The sequence below is a fragment of the Lissotriton vulgaris genome, chromosome 2_1 (assembly GCF_964263255.1).
Source record: "Lissotriton vulgaris chromosome 2_1, aLisVul1.2, whole genome shotgun sequence".
NCBI lineage: Eukaryota > Metazoa > Chordata > Amphibia > Caudata > Salamandridae > Lissotriton > Lissotriton vulgaris.
Genome location: NC_141687.1, coordinates 582,914,999 through 582,930,390, shown reverse-complemented (window position 1 = coordinate 582,930,390; position 15,392 = coordinate 582,914,999). Strand labels below are relative to the sequence as shown.

Here is a 15,392-nt window from a genome sequence, read left to right as displayed (position 1 = left end):
ATGGAAATCTGAAAATGTCAGCACCTTGCTGGAATTGCTGTAGCAGTCAAGGTGTTAAAAATGTAAAATCGAGTTGAACCTGGTCTTCTAGCCAGGTTACTCAGTGTTAAATGGATTGAGCCTATGGGTCTTTTTGAGTCGGTGCGTCATTAGATTTGCCAGCAGGTTACTGCCAGGATTGCACATTAGCATACAATAGTAGAACATATGTTATTAAAAATTGAATTTTAGTGCATTTTTTGCCAGCAAATGTAAGCCAGTATGTAAGAAAGAAGGTATTTTGAAAAATAACCTCTAAATGATGTGCTTGTAGGGGTCCCCTCAAATTCAGTGATACACAACTAACCACCGCTCCTTTGTCTCGTCCCACTTCAGAAAAACATGTGTTTCCTTGATACCCATTTTTTATTCTACATATTTCACTATACACCATTGTATGGAGTAGCGCTTTTGTTGGCTTTGGATACCTCAAGTTCTAGGAGAATCTACAAACTATATATAGCCCCGCAACCAAATAGGTCAAGTGGACATGATGGTATATTGCTTTTGTAAATCGCCCATCGTCACAAGAAGTTATAGATGAAACATTGTCGCACATGGGTGTTTTTTTTCAAGTCATTTTCAATATTTCTTTATTTCAACAGTTAGTTTCTTTGGGAAAACCATGAGGAGTCTACAAATATGACCCCTCACTTAATTCAGAATTATGTCTGCTTTTCATAAATCTATAGGTTACCTGGATCACTCATGGGTTTCACTCTGGTTTCCACCGCAAACTGGAGGTAGGTTGAAAGCACAAAAAATAGGAAAAATGGGCTACCTCTTTGAAAAATGGCAAAACTGTGGTAAAAAAAATGATTATTTGATGCAGCTTTGCATGTTCTTGAAAGCTGAGAGCATGGTGACTCCAGCACAGCAAACCGCTGATATCATTTATAGGGGAAAAAACAGGCACTTTTATTCGGAGCACTTTTTTCCTAACTCAAACCTCTGGCTATATTTTGCCTATTTTCCCCGTCCTCTTCAGGGGACACCACAAATATTGGGTACTTTTAGAATCCCCAGGATTTTGGAAAAAAAAAGACACAAAACTGGCCTGGATACCTTATGTGGAAAAAGGGTTACAGAGCCCTAAGGGCAAAGTACTCCAAATAGCCACTCTACAATAGTATTTCGCTCTAAGATTTCTATAAATAATTCCAACTTTGATAAGTTTTAAATAGTCTGTGGCCTTTTGCAATTATTGAGTGTCATTCAGCCAACTGACCTCATTTTCATCCCCTGAACTTGAGCAATGAGGAAGCAATTTCGTGGAATTTTTGCAAAACTAAACACTTCAGTGTTTTTGAGGCTCAGACGAAAATTCTGGCAGTTGAACCTCTCAGCTTGCGGCTCGGAAAGGGCAAGCCGCACAGGGAGCCATTTCACTTAAGTGACAGCACAGGAATTGGGGTTTAAAAAAGGCTCAATAATAAGCGGAGTGTGAATGATTTATATGTCAAGTGTCGACCCACACTGCTCACAGCCGCAGACTCTGTCCTTAAAGCTGATCTTTCTCCTCACCTCTCGATTTGATTCCATTACACCAGCTCAGCAATTTAATTCCGCTGCCTTAATTACAATTCATGAAATTGCTCTTTAAGAACCCCTACGCAATGGCCCATGGTTCAGCAGTAGAATATTTATTTGGGGAACTGATAATTCTATGGGGCAAACCTTCCAACTTATCCTGCTTGCAGATCATACGTTCCTACAAAATCTCTACATAAGCTTTCCAGTTGCAGGACAATGTGTGTGTAGGTTTCAACACACTTATGTGACTTTTTTTGCAACTAAGCGCTGCTTTAGTTCTATTTCTACAAGGCCTCAATCTCTGGCATGTGTGCAAGATGCTAATACTTTCTGCTCAAATAAGATTTAAAACGTCTGTGCCAATATCGTCATTCGAAGGAGACCGAATGTGCATTTTGGGCCAAGACTGATGTTCATGTGGATGTCCTCAGTCTGGAATGTTAGAGTTGAAGTAAAATGATGAAATGGAATGCGGCCCAAATCTTTGCCTAAGATTCTTTAAAGCATTGCATTCATCACTCTTTGTGGTTTCTAGGTATCTCCTTAAAGCATTCCACGTTCCTGATTCTGCATGTAAGACCCTCAATCAGTAAACTAGTCCATATTCAGATTTTCCGCTACTTCCTGCAATTTATATACTTATTAACGTATTACTTCTATGGTAGCTATATCGCAAGAAAACGATTAAGTTCTATCTTCAGCCAAATTTAATTTAAAAGAATTCCAGTCCTGCTGACTTAGACTGTGGGATGCACCCTTTGTTTGCAAAGTTGCTCAACTTTACCACCGGAGAAGTGAATCATAACTTGGACATCCCCATTTGGTAGTATGCTATTGACTCCCTCTGCTTACCAAGGGGCATATTATCAAGAACGGAGATAAAATTATTGCAGCTTTAGCTGCAGAAAAATGCCGCTAAAACGGCGATAATGGGCTTGATAATATGCCCTTGTGAATTCCCATAGCAACCAGGTTAACACCAGAACCTGGAATTCTATGGGAATTCACAAGGGCATATTATCAAGCCCATTATCGCCGTTTTAGCGGCAGTTTTCTGCCTCTAAAGCAGCGATAATTTTATCGCCGTTCTTGATAATATGCCCCCAAGAGTTTTTTCCCTGGAGGAGAATTTTCACCAGAGGAATTGTCTCTGCCTCTTCGATGACTGAATGCTGTGCTACTTTCTTAAATTGAATTTGAAAAGGGGAACGTCTTTTGTTCATTCCCGTAGTTTACTCCTCTGTTGCGCAACCCTGGCCCTCTCTTCTCTGGGATTCAATTGAAAAAGAAGTATAAATGCAGATGCAAAATGAACCAAGAGCAAAATGTGCTCCGAGTTGCCACAAAATGCCAATGAAAGATTCAAGATTGGTGGGAAAAGATTTCCGGTGTGAGTAAATCTTGCCCTTTTTTAAAAGGCTGCACAGTTGACTTTGTAGAGTGCATATCTTTTGACAGGTTGAGAAAGGAACATGTGTTTGTCAGGTGAACTACAGCCAATCATTTTGTTTCAGTTTGGGAATCACCAAACATCTTAGAGGGATTTTCACGTTTGTGGGTGTTAACATCTTGATTAATAAAGGTTCACAGCTGTTTGCACCAGCTGTTACCCAATTCGGCTAATCTTCTTTGCAGTTACCCTATTGCGGATAATTAATTATTTTTTCTCATTGTAGACTCTCATTCTGCGCCGTAGCCTCTTCTCCAAGGGACCGAGTTGCTGTCGTTTCTGCTTCTCTTACCTCCACTCTAGCTTCTCTTAAGGCGTATCCTCAGTCGGTGTACTCTTGGTTGGGGCTGCATCATACTGCTGTCATTGGCCCACTCCTTCATTAGTTTCACTGGCTTACTCGCTTGTACACAGGTTTGTTCAAATATGGCGAAACCAGCCTTCAAGGCATTGTCTTCTCTCAAAAGGTGCAACTGGCAGAGCAGTTCCAGGTCACTGTCAGATGCAGAGTAATCCGAGTAATGCTTGGCTTTCCACGCCTTCTCTGTTAAAAAAGTTCCAGTTACACTTTGCCTATTACTGCTCCGGGTTTGATGCAGAGGGCTTTACCAGGGGGGTTAGGAGTCGAGTCTAGCTCCTTTTTGGCAACCCCCAAAATATAATTTTGTGGACTGGATTTTCATCTACTTATTTCAGAATTTGGAATACGTATGTATGTCACCTAACTTTATGGGAACTCTTATGTTTGGGTTTATTTTCATTTGACTGTTGTGTTTATATTTTGTTTCATTAAGCTGCATCATAGAATTGTTTTGTTGTTGTGTTTATTATTAGTTCTGTTCATAAAACTGTGCCGTTTCCTGTTACACAACATCATTTTCTGAAATAAATATATTGAAAATGTGGTGGAGTTTCTTTACATTTAATATAATTGCAAATGTTTGCAGGAGAACAAGCAAATTGTTATTATGTTCATTAAGCAAACCTAAATTAAACCAACAAATAAGGAGGAACCATCTTATCATTAATAAATACTAAAAATACAGAGCAGAACAACCTAAAGGACAATCTAAAGTAAAAATGAGACCATTGAAAAAGAATGGCTACTTCTGGTCTTAGCTTTGCAGCCAGAGCTCTACAGACTTAACAGCCCCACCCAAACTATTCCACAAGCAATGAGGGATCTGGTACTAGTGGGTAGCACCACCACAACAAGCTGGGATGTGCCTCCATGGGTAGAACCACCCAACATCTCAGTGGGTAGACCTACCCCAACGCACAAAGAGGTGTCTCCTTAGGTAGAACCCTCTTAAGCACAGAATGAGGTGCCCCCATAGGTACAACCACTTAAAAGCATGAATGAGGCGTGTCCATAGGTCAAACCATATGACCACACAATGAGGTGTCTACATCCCTAAAATCCTGTGCCCTAAGGTCTCCATATCTGCCTTATGATAAGAAGGGGTCACCAGGTAGGGGCAGCCCATAGTAATGTCAATAAACCCTTGTTAGTGAAGCAGGGTGACAGTCTTGCTGAGTAGGATCCTAGATATATGGAGCTGCTGTCCATACCAGCTTCAGATTAGCGGAAGTTTGGAAAATCCCATTTGCATTTTTGTTTTTGACTAAATGTTTGTGAAAATACCCCCTTGTTTTTGTCTTTTTGCGGGTACATCTTTCTCAATCATTCCATCTCTCTCTCGTACTCTCTGCCTCTCTGTAATGTTATGTTAATTTGATTTATGTTTAGCGCAAATCACCCCAGGAGGATACCTCGGTGCAACGCAGAAATAACAAAGTTTTAAGAAGTTTTCTTCATTTGTAAATATCCGCGCATTGACATATGTGGAATGGGCACTTGTTCCAGAGTAGGGCGATAGGCATGAAAAGGATCCACCTCCTGAACGGAATTTGCTGATACATGGTACTGTGAGCAAGGCATTATCTCTAGATCTTCTGGATCTACCTGGATGATAGTGGATGAGCTTTGAGGAAAGGAAACTCTGCACTTTGCCATACAAGGACTCGTGAGTCAGGCAGCAAGCCTTAAAAATTAATCTTTTGCGAATCGGTAGTCATTGAAGCCATGTATAAAAGAAGGGCAGAGGCCGTGCTGGCTGGAAGATTATGAATGAGACGTGCTGCTGTCTTTTGAACGACTTGCAATGTATTTAAGACAGTCCCATTTATGGAAGCCAATAAAGCATTACAGTAATCCAAGCGGCTGATGACTACTGCTTGGACTAGAGTTTACCTCACTGAATTTGGGAGGATCAGTAAAACTTTCTGTAGCAGCCACAGGATATGAAAGCAGGCGCCAGTGGTGGTAACAACCTGTTTTTTCATAGTGAGTTCTTGATCGAGGTGAAGGCCTATGTTTTTTCCAAATAATTTGGGAGTTTGAGCTAGGCCAAGTTCAGAGGGCCACCAATCGGGTATCTAGAGCTGTCAAGCCAATTACCAAACAGCATGATTTCGGTAGATATCTCATTCCTCCTCTTTCTCTCTCAATGAAACCGGTTATCTGAGCACGTTTTGTAGATACACTAGCTGATTCCTAGGGGATGTTGTAGGGAATCCTACACCTGGAAGACAGGAAGTTCCTGCTACTCCAGTTGCATACACTTGTATTTCTCATTACTCTTTCATTTTTCTCCTCTTGTCTGTTATTTTGCTCTTACCCCTCAGAATAAAACAACTATACCACCTGTGGCAAGCGTGCATTGTGGATGCGCCCCATGGATTAAAATACAACATGGACTGCAGGGGGCCGGCACGCCTCTAGGTTAACCTAGTGCATTCTGAGTTTATTTAGATTACTTTTTGGAGCTCTCATGTAGAGAACACGAGAGAGACAAGTGGTTGCAGGGAGGGATCTGGGGATTGTCGAACAACAGTGGTGTGTAGCCATTGAAAAAGTCCTGTTCCACCAACCCCTGATATGACATTAATAGATTCTTGATAACACCCCTTGTCCCAAATCCCAGAACCTGCTCACCTCCTGCTTTTATACATATTGACCTGGTCTCGATGAGCACCTAATTAATGGATTGGAATCTATACCACCACCGTTGAGCGTGCCCCTTTCTTAACTGCAGATAAGTACTGTCTCTCGTTCACACCTTGCCACCAAGGTAAAGCAGCACATATTACATTTATCTTTAACTGGCTAAATGCGTAAAATGTTTTGATTTTGTTAAGAAAGTCACTTCAAGGGTTTGGTACCTACATTTAGTATTGATAAACTGTAAAGGTCTAAATCTTTATTATTGAGTGCAACTCGAAGAATAAAATCTTGTGAGTGTGTACTTCTGTTTTGATGCACATAGAGTGGAAATAAAGCAGTGGACCTTCCCTAGCTGTTGTTGTAAGGAGTATTGAGCATGATGTATCCTCCACCATACCCATCGAGCTCTTGCCTATTCCACTGGTGTCCTGCTTGACTGTAGTGACCCTCCTGCTTGTCTATTTCCCTGGGTAGAGTTTTTGCTCTGAGTATGGTGTCCTCTGTCCAGATTGCACTCCTATTGACTGTTTCCCGGAATTTGCTATTTTCCCTCTAAGTTCTTTTTTGATAGCCTTGCAAAAGGAGAAGTGGTGGGTTGGTGGGTCCTCTACAGTCATCTTGTTCTATCCATAATCGTCATTCTTCCCCCATATCGTCGCCCTCTGAAGATGTTAATTAGTCTCTTGGTATGTATACCACCTCTTTTCCCACAAGGAATGTGAGTGTCTCTCTGGTTATTCTATATCATTTTGCTCAGCTATGGATATTAGAGGCCCACCTGGTTGCCTGGATCCTGCCCCATCATCATATCCCTTGCTGTTCTTGAATTGCCCTCCAACTTCAATTCTCCCTTGATTTCCCTCTGGAAAAGGCCATTTGCATCCTGGTTCCTACTCCAACTAATTTTGTCAATAGTTGTTGTTAACCTTTAGGTACATTTGCCCTGTATGATCCCTTTGGAATGGGAGCACCTTATCTCATGCTACAGTGTCTGTGCTACTTTTTTTGGTTATCTTTCTGTCCTATTGTCAATTCGTGAGGGTGATTGTCTACAAAGTGCCACTCTGAGCTTCCTGTTCCCTGGGCATGGTGGTTATCTTTTTGGATTGTCTACTACTTTCCTTTCCTACTGAGATGGTTGCCTTCCAATGGATTCCTCTCCAAATTTGTCCATTGTGATTGCTGTGTTTTCCTATCATCGGCTCATGTAGGAAATCACATTCCCTGTGAATAAGTCGCTTTCTTTCATGTTCCCTATCATAACCCATCACATCCTGAGCTGAAGACAAGATTTTCAAAGCAGCATAAATTCACATTTCAACTAAGCACAAGAGGTTGTAGTGGATATTTCTCTGTTTAAATGGCTGACCAGCCACTGGAAGTGCTTGTGCATTTATTCATGGACTGTCCTTTTACAAACATTGGCAAAGTCAACAAGTCTGCCCTTGTGAAGCATGCCATCTTTTTTAACATGCATTTATTAATTGGAAAACTTGCAACACATATCAAAAGATTAAACGTGTAAAATATACAAAGGCTGCCATCTGAAGGCTATACTTTTGCAAAGAAAAATAATCAAAACGTGCACTCCTTTTTATGCTGCTGAACACATGTGACGCGGAGAGAATGCAGCTATCACAGTGCACATTAGCCAATGGAATAAGTGGGCTGACCCATTCCTCCATACTATACTGTGTGGTTAGCAGGAGCAAAATATGAATGACACTTGAACAGAATCAATGGATGTAGAGGGCTGTCCAAAATCCCTTCTATAAAGCGAAGTATTTTCATTTTGAACTATTTTTTTAATATGAGGCTGGTGAGACAGCCTTAAAAAGGCTAACCTTGACATTTTTCTTCCAAACCTGAATATTAAAAAAAGGACGTAAAAAAGAAAAGAACAAGCCACAGGTTGGAATCTTCGGCTCCAAGAGATGCAACATACTTTCTGTAAATCCCCGATTGCACATAAAGTGTGGGGGAATGTTTCCTTCCAGTGTGTCTATCATAAATTGGACTTGCCCCCAGAACCTGGTAGCCAGGGCATCCTTTAATAAACTGAGTGAAAACGTATCTAATCAGGCTAAATTGTTTGTCTTTGTCGTTATAGACCTAGATTGTATTTGTGTTTTTGTGATTCCTTGCAAGGCCCTGCAAAAATTTCCTTGATAAGTATCTGCAATATCTTCAGCCTTCGTTTATCCCTAAGAACATGCCAGCCCATATTAATGATTTTAATACATTATGATTTCAGCCAAGAGTATTTGACAGAGTGAAGATCTTGCATAACTATAGGCCTCATTATCATAGCAGATGGTCGGACCGCTGTCTGCTGTTACAGCGGTCAGGAAACCGCCCAACAAGCATGCAGAGGTCGGACCATAGGATTTTGAAATGACCGCCGTGCTGGCAGTCGGAAAGTGCTCCATACACTGGCGGCTTGTGCTGTGGCCGCAGCACAAGCCGCTGTGGTATGGAGCTCCTCCTGCACCTCCATGCACCGTGTGCCATCGACCTTGTGGTACACGGTGCTGCAGGTGAGTGGCCATTTTACAGTGGCCCATGGTGTATGGGGGGCCTGTTCGAGGCCCTCAAATTCTGTTTCCGACAGTCTTTTCATGGCAGTCTTCTCAACATGAAAAGGCTGTTGGAAAAGGATATTGCCGCCATTCAGGACTATCCGCTTCCATGCTCATGATGAGCTCAGCTCGTCATGCAGCACAGTGCTCATGCGCTTATGACGAGCTGAGCTCATCATGACCACACCCGTTTTTATTGCTGTCCAGCACAGCAGAGGAATATCTCAAGCAGCGATGTGGTTAAGATTCCGACCTCTGCCCCATCTGGATCACTGATCCTGTCGGAGACGACGGTCTTCCCTCTGAACGTGTGGGTGTGACCACCAAGATTGTAATCTGGCGATCAGACCGAAGGGCTTTAGGTGGTCGAAACCGCTACTGACAACCTGTCGGTGTGCGGTCCGACTGCCATCGTAATAGGCCCTCTGTTACCTCTGCGGTGCTGTGGTTCAGAGTGGCAGTCTGTCTGTGGACCACCCGAGGCTGTGACACAGAGTGGGACAGGAGTTTGTGGTACTTGCCACACTTTCTTCCTCGTTGATGTTTTCCCCTAGCTCCTCTCTATACTCCTGCTCACTGGGGATTTAAGACCGCCCTGATGGTCTCCCCTCCTATTCCCTGCTCCTGTGGGAAATTGTGGATGCCCTTTTGCTTCCACTCCCATCCTTATCCACTGGAGCCCTCCCGCTGGGTGTAATGGACACTCACTTGTTGCGGCTCAGTTTCCCTGTGGCCATGTGGCTCTGCACGGTGTGCCAGCGGCCTCGGCCCGCCTTGCCGTTGAGGGGCTCCCCCTGGTGGCTGTGTGGGGCAGACAAACTGCTCTTCAGGCTCTCATTGCGGACTTGCTTCTCCCCCAGGCGTCCATCTTTGTCCAGCAGCCCCGAGGCAGAGCAGGCTGCAGACTTACTGCCCGTCAGCAAGGTGCCACCGCTGGCAGGGTGGCCCCCAACATGGGGCAACAACAAATCGGGCACAAACAGGACAGACAGAGAGAAAAGGAGGAGAGAGAGGGAGAGAAAGACAGACAGACAAGAGACAGACAGAGAAAAAAAGAGCATCATCAGCACAGCAAAGAAAATAATCATAGCATCTATCACGGGATCAAGGAGAGAACCTGCAGCCCGGGAATTGAGCTATGATGGAGGTAAAAGTGACGCCATTTCCACAGCCAAGGGTTCACAAGGAGAGAACTGTTAAGGAGAGGCACCAGACAGCCAGCCACAGGAAGAAGAAGAAGCTATGTTAGTGAGTTTCACCACCACACAGAGTGCAAATGTGAGGATACTCCAAGTGACCAAAACGGGCAACCCTTCCTTGCACTAGAGAGGTAGGGAGGGAGGGAAGGAAGGAAGGAGGGGAGAGGAAAGGAGTTGGGTGGAAGTCCAAGTCAGCAGCTCCATCAGGGGCCTTTTATCAGAAATTAATTAGAGTTGGGTGGGGTAAAGGGAAGGGAGAGGCAGGAGGAGGGGTTGCTCGTCTCCATGGCCCATCAGCCCATGGGGTGGAGTGTGCGGCCAGAGTGGGGGAGTGGAGCGAGGAAAAGAAAGGTAAGGAAAGAAGGTGAGTGTGGAGGACGTAAGGTGGTGGTGGTGAGGTGGGTTACATACTCACTACATACGATCAGACCAGGCAGAGAGAGACTCACTTGAGGGATAGTCTCGGGTCGCCGTAGGGCGTGTAAGGCGACATGTTTAGGATAAACTCCTTGGGAGGGTAGGAGCTCCACTTCTGGTGGACTGTGCTGTCATTGTTATTCCAAAAGTCTTTGTCTAGGTCACTAGATTGGCAGAGACAGAGAAAAAAATAAAAAAGAGGGAAATACAACAAAAAAACTGAATTCCTGAGAGGGGAGGAAGGGAACCCGCCTCCCGCGCCCCTAAAAAGTCAACAGGCCAGTAAATGGTCCCCTACTCTTATGGAGACATGTAGTGGGCGTGGAACATATGAAATCTGCTGTGGAGGAAGTGAGTTAATATCCGCAAGCTGCCAGTGAAAGGAATGAGGATGGGGAGTAGGTGCTAATGCAGAAGCAGAGGACTCTGTGCTGGTAGAAGGAAAATAATTGAGTTAAAAGGGAACAAAGAGAGATCCTTGAAAATGAATTGAAGGTGCAATGGTTTATTGTCATTCCTTACTTCTTAAACGTGAGTTGCTAAAACTAACTGTTGTCTGTAAGGGTGCACCAGTTCTGGTTATTTGTGCATTGTCTTTATGATATCTTTGGGGATTTCTCCATGGAAAAGAACCTCCAAGAAAACTGGAAAAATGTAGAGCCTTAACTACAAATTCCAACTTCTTCTCTGGGAATGAAGCAATCGGACCAACCCATTTGATAGGCTGAGGCCAGCAAGGAAGAAGAGGGATTGCAAGGATAGTATTACCCACTGATACCTCAACGTGGCTGAGTTGCAAGCTCTGCATTGCTTCAAGGTCCCAAGTACACATCGTCTGTTTATATAGTGATTTTCCCTACATGAGTTATGTTTTTCCTGCCATCATCACTTATGAGTGTGGCCAAAATATTTCAAAAAGCTGTGGTATTTGTGCTTAGTCGAAACAATACGACAAGGAACTATTTTCAGAGTGGACCCAAGCTTAGCTTGTAGGATGGGAAAAAAGGTTACAGAACCTGACCTTGTTTACAGAACCTGACTCAAAAGTTCAAAAGTCAATTTTAGGTTATAAGGCATCACATCACATTTAGAGCTCTAGACCTGGCCTCACGTTTTAGGCACTTGTCTCAGGTTGTTGATATGAACTTAGCTTGTCGAAGGTGAACTAACTCATAGAATCATAACATTAGCTCACCCCGTTGCACATAACCTTAGGTTGTAGGGCCTCATTTTTCTTTCATAACGTGACTTCAGTAGGCAGACCTCAGCTCAGCTTATATAGTCTGAGCCATAGCTTGCAGGACTTGAAGTTAGCTTGGAGAACCTGACATAACTTTGTGGGAAACTAGCTCAGTTTGTAGAACCAAGCATTTCCATGAAAACACTGTAGAATGTGATGGTAGCCTTACGTCCTGACTTTAACTTGTAAAACCTGCCACGAACTAGTGGGAGCTGTCCTTAGCCTTTTGGTACCTTCCCAAGCTTGAAACACTTGACCTTATCTTGAAGAACCAAAGGTTAGCTTGTAGAAATTGACCAAATATTCTATAACCTGATGCTAGCTTGTTGACTTAGAGCTTAGCTGAGGGGACTGAAGTGCAGCATGTAGGGCCTGGTCTAACATATAAGAACCAATCTTAGCCTAAAGGGTATACCTGTCAATTGTAAAAGAGAGAATTTATTGGTCTACTTTATAAAGCGCACAAATCACCCCGGAAAGGGTATCTCAGTGCTGTAGGAAACACAGCAGTCAGTACAGACCAATAAAAAAGACAGACTCAGAAGAGCTCTGTTTTAAGAAGTTTTCTAAATTGAATATAGAAGCATTGGCTTGCAAGACCAGATGTTAGCTTGTAGGAACTGATCTTAGCAGTAGGACCTTCACTTAGCATATTTCACCTGATTTCAGGTTCTATAAATTAACCTTACACAGTGACAGATTTTTTGTAAAAAAGAAAGGCTTATGAGGGCCTTATATTATCATATATCATTTTATCTTGAAGAAATCAACCTTAGTTTGAATGCCTCATCCTTGGTGTGAAGACACAACTGTAGTGTGAAGCGTAAACACCACTTTCGCTTCTACCACATGACCTTATATTACAGTTAGCTTGAAATAATCTACCTTGACTTGAAGGAGGTTGCCTTAGATTGCTAGAGAAGTTGTGGGCTTGCACAGACACACAATTTCCTTCTTCCCGCGGTTAGTTGATTCAGGGAATTTTAAGAAGGGCGACAGCATGCAGTCCCAGCTCTATGGATATCATGCACAGAAGGGGCTTTCTTGCCAAATCCAGCTGCTTTGTCTCAGGCGAGAGCAAGATCGGAGAGTTTGGACAGTGGAGTTGGGCAACATTAGCTACCTCTCAGCATCAAGCAAGATGAGAGGACATCAGCAGTCTTTGAAGTCAAAAGGAACATCTCCAAACAGACTTCCAAAGTCATCCCCCAGACCAAGGCCTTATTCTCCGCTTCTATCTGCAGGCATCCCTGAAGCCCCCCTGCAGCAGAATGCAGCATCTGCATTGTAAAGACCTACAGAACTCAGAGCTCAGCTGGAGGCGGTTGGTGGCTGCATGAATTAGCTTCACTTAAGGAGAGGAGAACCCCGAGGTTCAAGCGTGCATAGTAAACTGACTCACTTTAGGGGGACTTGCTTGCGCCTAAGCGTGCATAGTGCATACTAGAGTCCCTGGATGAAACGTTGCTAGGATCTGTCTATGTTTAAATACATGCAACACTCACCCACTCAAAGGGGTTGCTGTGGCCTGGCTGTGCATACAATGCAAACACACTCATTGGATGGGGGTGCCGGCCTGCCTATGGGTGGACACTAAACCGACTCAATGGAAGCGCGGCCCTGGGGCCTGACTGTGTGTACATACCAAGTTCACTCAATGAAAAGGGGTTTTGGAGTCTGGCTGTGTGCAAATAATAAACACTCCCTTGAGGGGAGAGTGTTGGGGACATAGCTATGTGTTAACACTAAGCTCACTCAATATAAGAGGGCTTCTGAGGCCTGCCTAAGTGTATATACTAAACTAACTCCCTGGAGGCGGTTCCTGGAACTGGGACAGGTGTACAAAATGAACTCACTTACTGGAGGGGTTCTGGGGCGTGGCCATGTTTCAACACCAACCTCACTTACTGGAGGGGTGGCTGGGACATGGTTATGTGACCATACTAAACTCACTCACTGCAGGAGTGCTTTGGGGCCTGGCTATGTGTATGTACCACATTTTCACACCGAAGGGGGATGCTAGGACCTGACTATATGGACATTATTAAAACAGTCAGTGAAACAGGCGATTGGAACCTGGTCCTGTGTACATAATAAGCCCACTTAAGAGGAGGGGGAGCTTCTAGCATCTGGCTTTGCATGTTGTAGGAGATCTGACTTTTTTACCTGGTTCCACTTATTTTTTCTACCAGATACTGCAGATATGTTCACTCAGTATATTAAGAAATCATTAATGGGTTTATCACTGCATGTGTTTTCTTAAAAAACAAGAGGGGGAATTTTAAGACTCTTTATATGATTGCTACTAAATGCAAGTAACAGTGCTGGGCTTGGTTTCCCAGCCGCCCATGGGCAGCCTGCCTGTTCTTTCCATGAAGAAGCTACAGAAGGCCTGGGCTAGCTTTCCTTTGCAGGACCAGACAAGAGTATGTTGCCTTATTCTTGGAAGAGGCCAACAGCACCTCCATGTGAGGCAGATGAGATAAGGGAGGATTATGCAGACCTACTACAAGAGGGAAGCTTCGGGCCATGGAGAGCTGTGAGGCTCAGAGACCAAGAACTACCGTTACGGGTCTGTTCTTTGATGGAAACCCAAGATCAGCGGCCTCCAAACTGCTGTGGATGAGACACCTTTGGTTTTCCATGGGTGGGAATAGATGCAAATGGCCTACGGAAGGCGAGACTAATTTTTCACAGTTACCGGTGTGACATTAAATTGTAGGTGGTGGACTTAGGGAAAGGGTGTCCCCGCAACCTCTGCTAGGAGCTATATTGGATTGTGTTTCAGATAGCAGAGTCAGATGTGACACCGTTGGGCACGGGCCCTCCAACCTTACCAGAAGGAAGTGGCGGGAGGTTGGCTGTGTGCTGGTTAGTCACCAAGTCAAGACCCGTGAGGCTCCCAAAAGTTCAGTCAATTCGGATTTGTAGAGCGCGACATCACCCGTGGGGTGTGGGCGGTATCCAGGTGCTGAGGGTGGGCCGATTAGTGAGAAAGCCAGGTCTTGAGTGCTCTCCCTTCTAAAAGAGAGAACACGGATGGGAGTCTGAACACGGGAGGGTAGACAGGCAGGGTGCAGAACTCAGAAACGGGTTAGATTTCCCAGCTATAGGTGAGAATTGGACTGCCCCAAACAAGCTCTGTGCGTTTCTACAAAACAGCACTCAGAAGAATATTCTTGTGAAGCAGACCTGTTAGCCATTCATAACTGGCCTGGTGATGACTTGATGAAGCTTCTTTGCTGGAAGTGAGTGACGAAGGCACCTTACACTTATTGTGAGCAGGTACGTGGAACAGGAGCTCGCTAATGGAAGTGGAAGTCAGAGCGCTTGGTGTCAGCACCAAGACCTAAATGTGCAATTCTTATAGGGTTCGGTCTGGGGGCTGGGGAGAGAGGCTCGGTCTGTAATGGAGACCCAAGCCAGAGACAACCCCACAAGAACTCTGTGAAGTATGGAAGCTGTGCACTGTGTCTGCCTGCACAAGGTGACTAACCCTCATCTTGATAAAAATTTATATTGCGCAGGACAATAACCCGAAGGTATCAAGGCGCCTATCAATGACATCAAAAAGTCTGAATCAATCATCCTTACACATAGGCCTGTAGGAAGAGGCGGGTTTTTAAAGCGCCGCGAAAGGTCTGCAGGGAGGGCAGGGACCTAAGATCCAAAGGAAGATCATTCCACCACTTAGGAGCTAAAGTGGAGAAGGCCCTACCACCCCATTTAGCCTTTCGCACGCGAGGGGCTGAGAGAAGCAATTTCCCGGAGGAACGCAGATTCCTTCCGGGGATGTAGTGGGAGATGATTGAACCCACTCCAGAGTCACTGTTCCTTGCGATGGCTCTGTATGTCATGCACAGGACCTTAAACCGTACTCGGTACTCCACAGGAAGCCAGTGCAGCGATTTTCTGGCCAAAGTGGCCG

General features: G+C 44.4%; 1 protein-coding gene across 4 annotated transcripts in view; it reads right to left on the bottom strand.

The window, feature by feature from the left end:
- Window positions 1-15,392, bottom strand: part of SYT7 (synaptotagmin 7) — an 856,873-nt gene that overhangs the window by 352,546 nt on the left and 488,935 nt on the right. Inside the window, exons 4-5 of one of the 4 annotated variants that reach the window (XM_086955594.1) lie at window positions 10,257-10,388; window positions 9,317-9,541 (exon numbers count right to left, since the gene is read on the bottom strand). The exons of 2 other annotated variants lie outside the window; for them this stretch is intronic. In XM_086955594.1, the coding sequence (XP_086811720.1) occupies window positions 9,317-9,541; window positions 10,257-10,388 (357 nt within the window). The remainder of the gene's footprint in view (window positions 1-9,316; window positions 9,542-10,256; window positions 10,389-15,392) is intronic. One more of the 4 variants, XM_086955595.1, reaches the window with a different exon arrangement.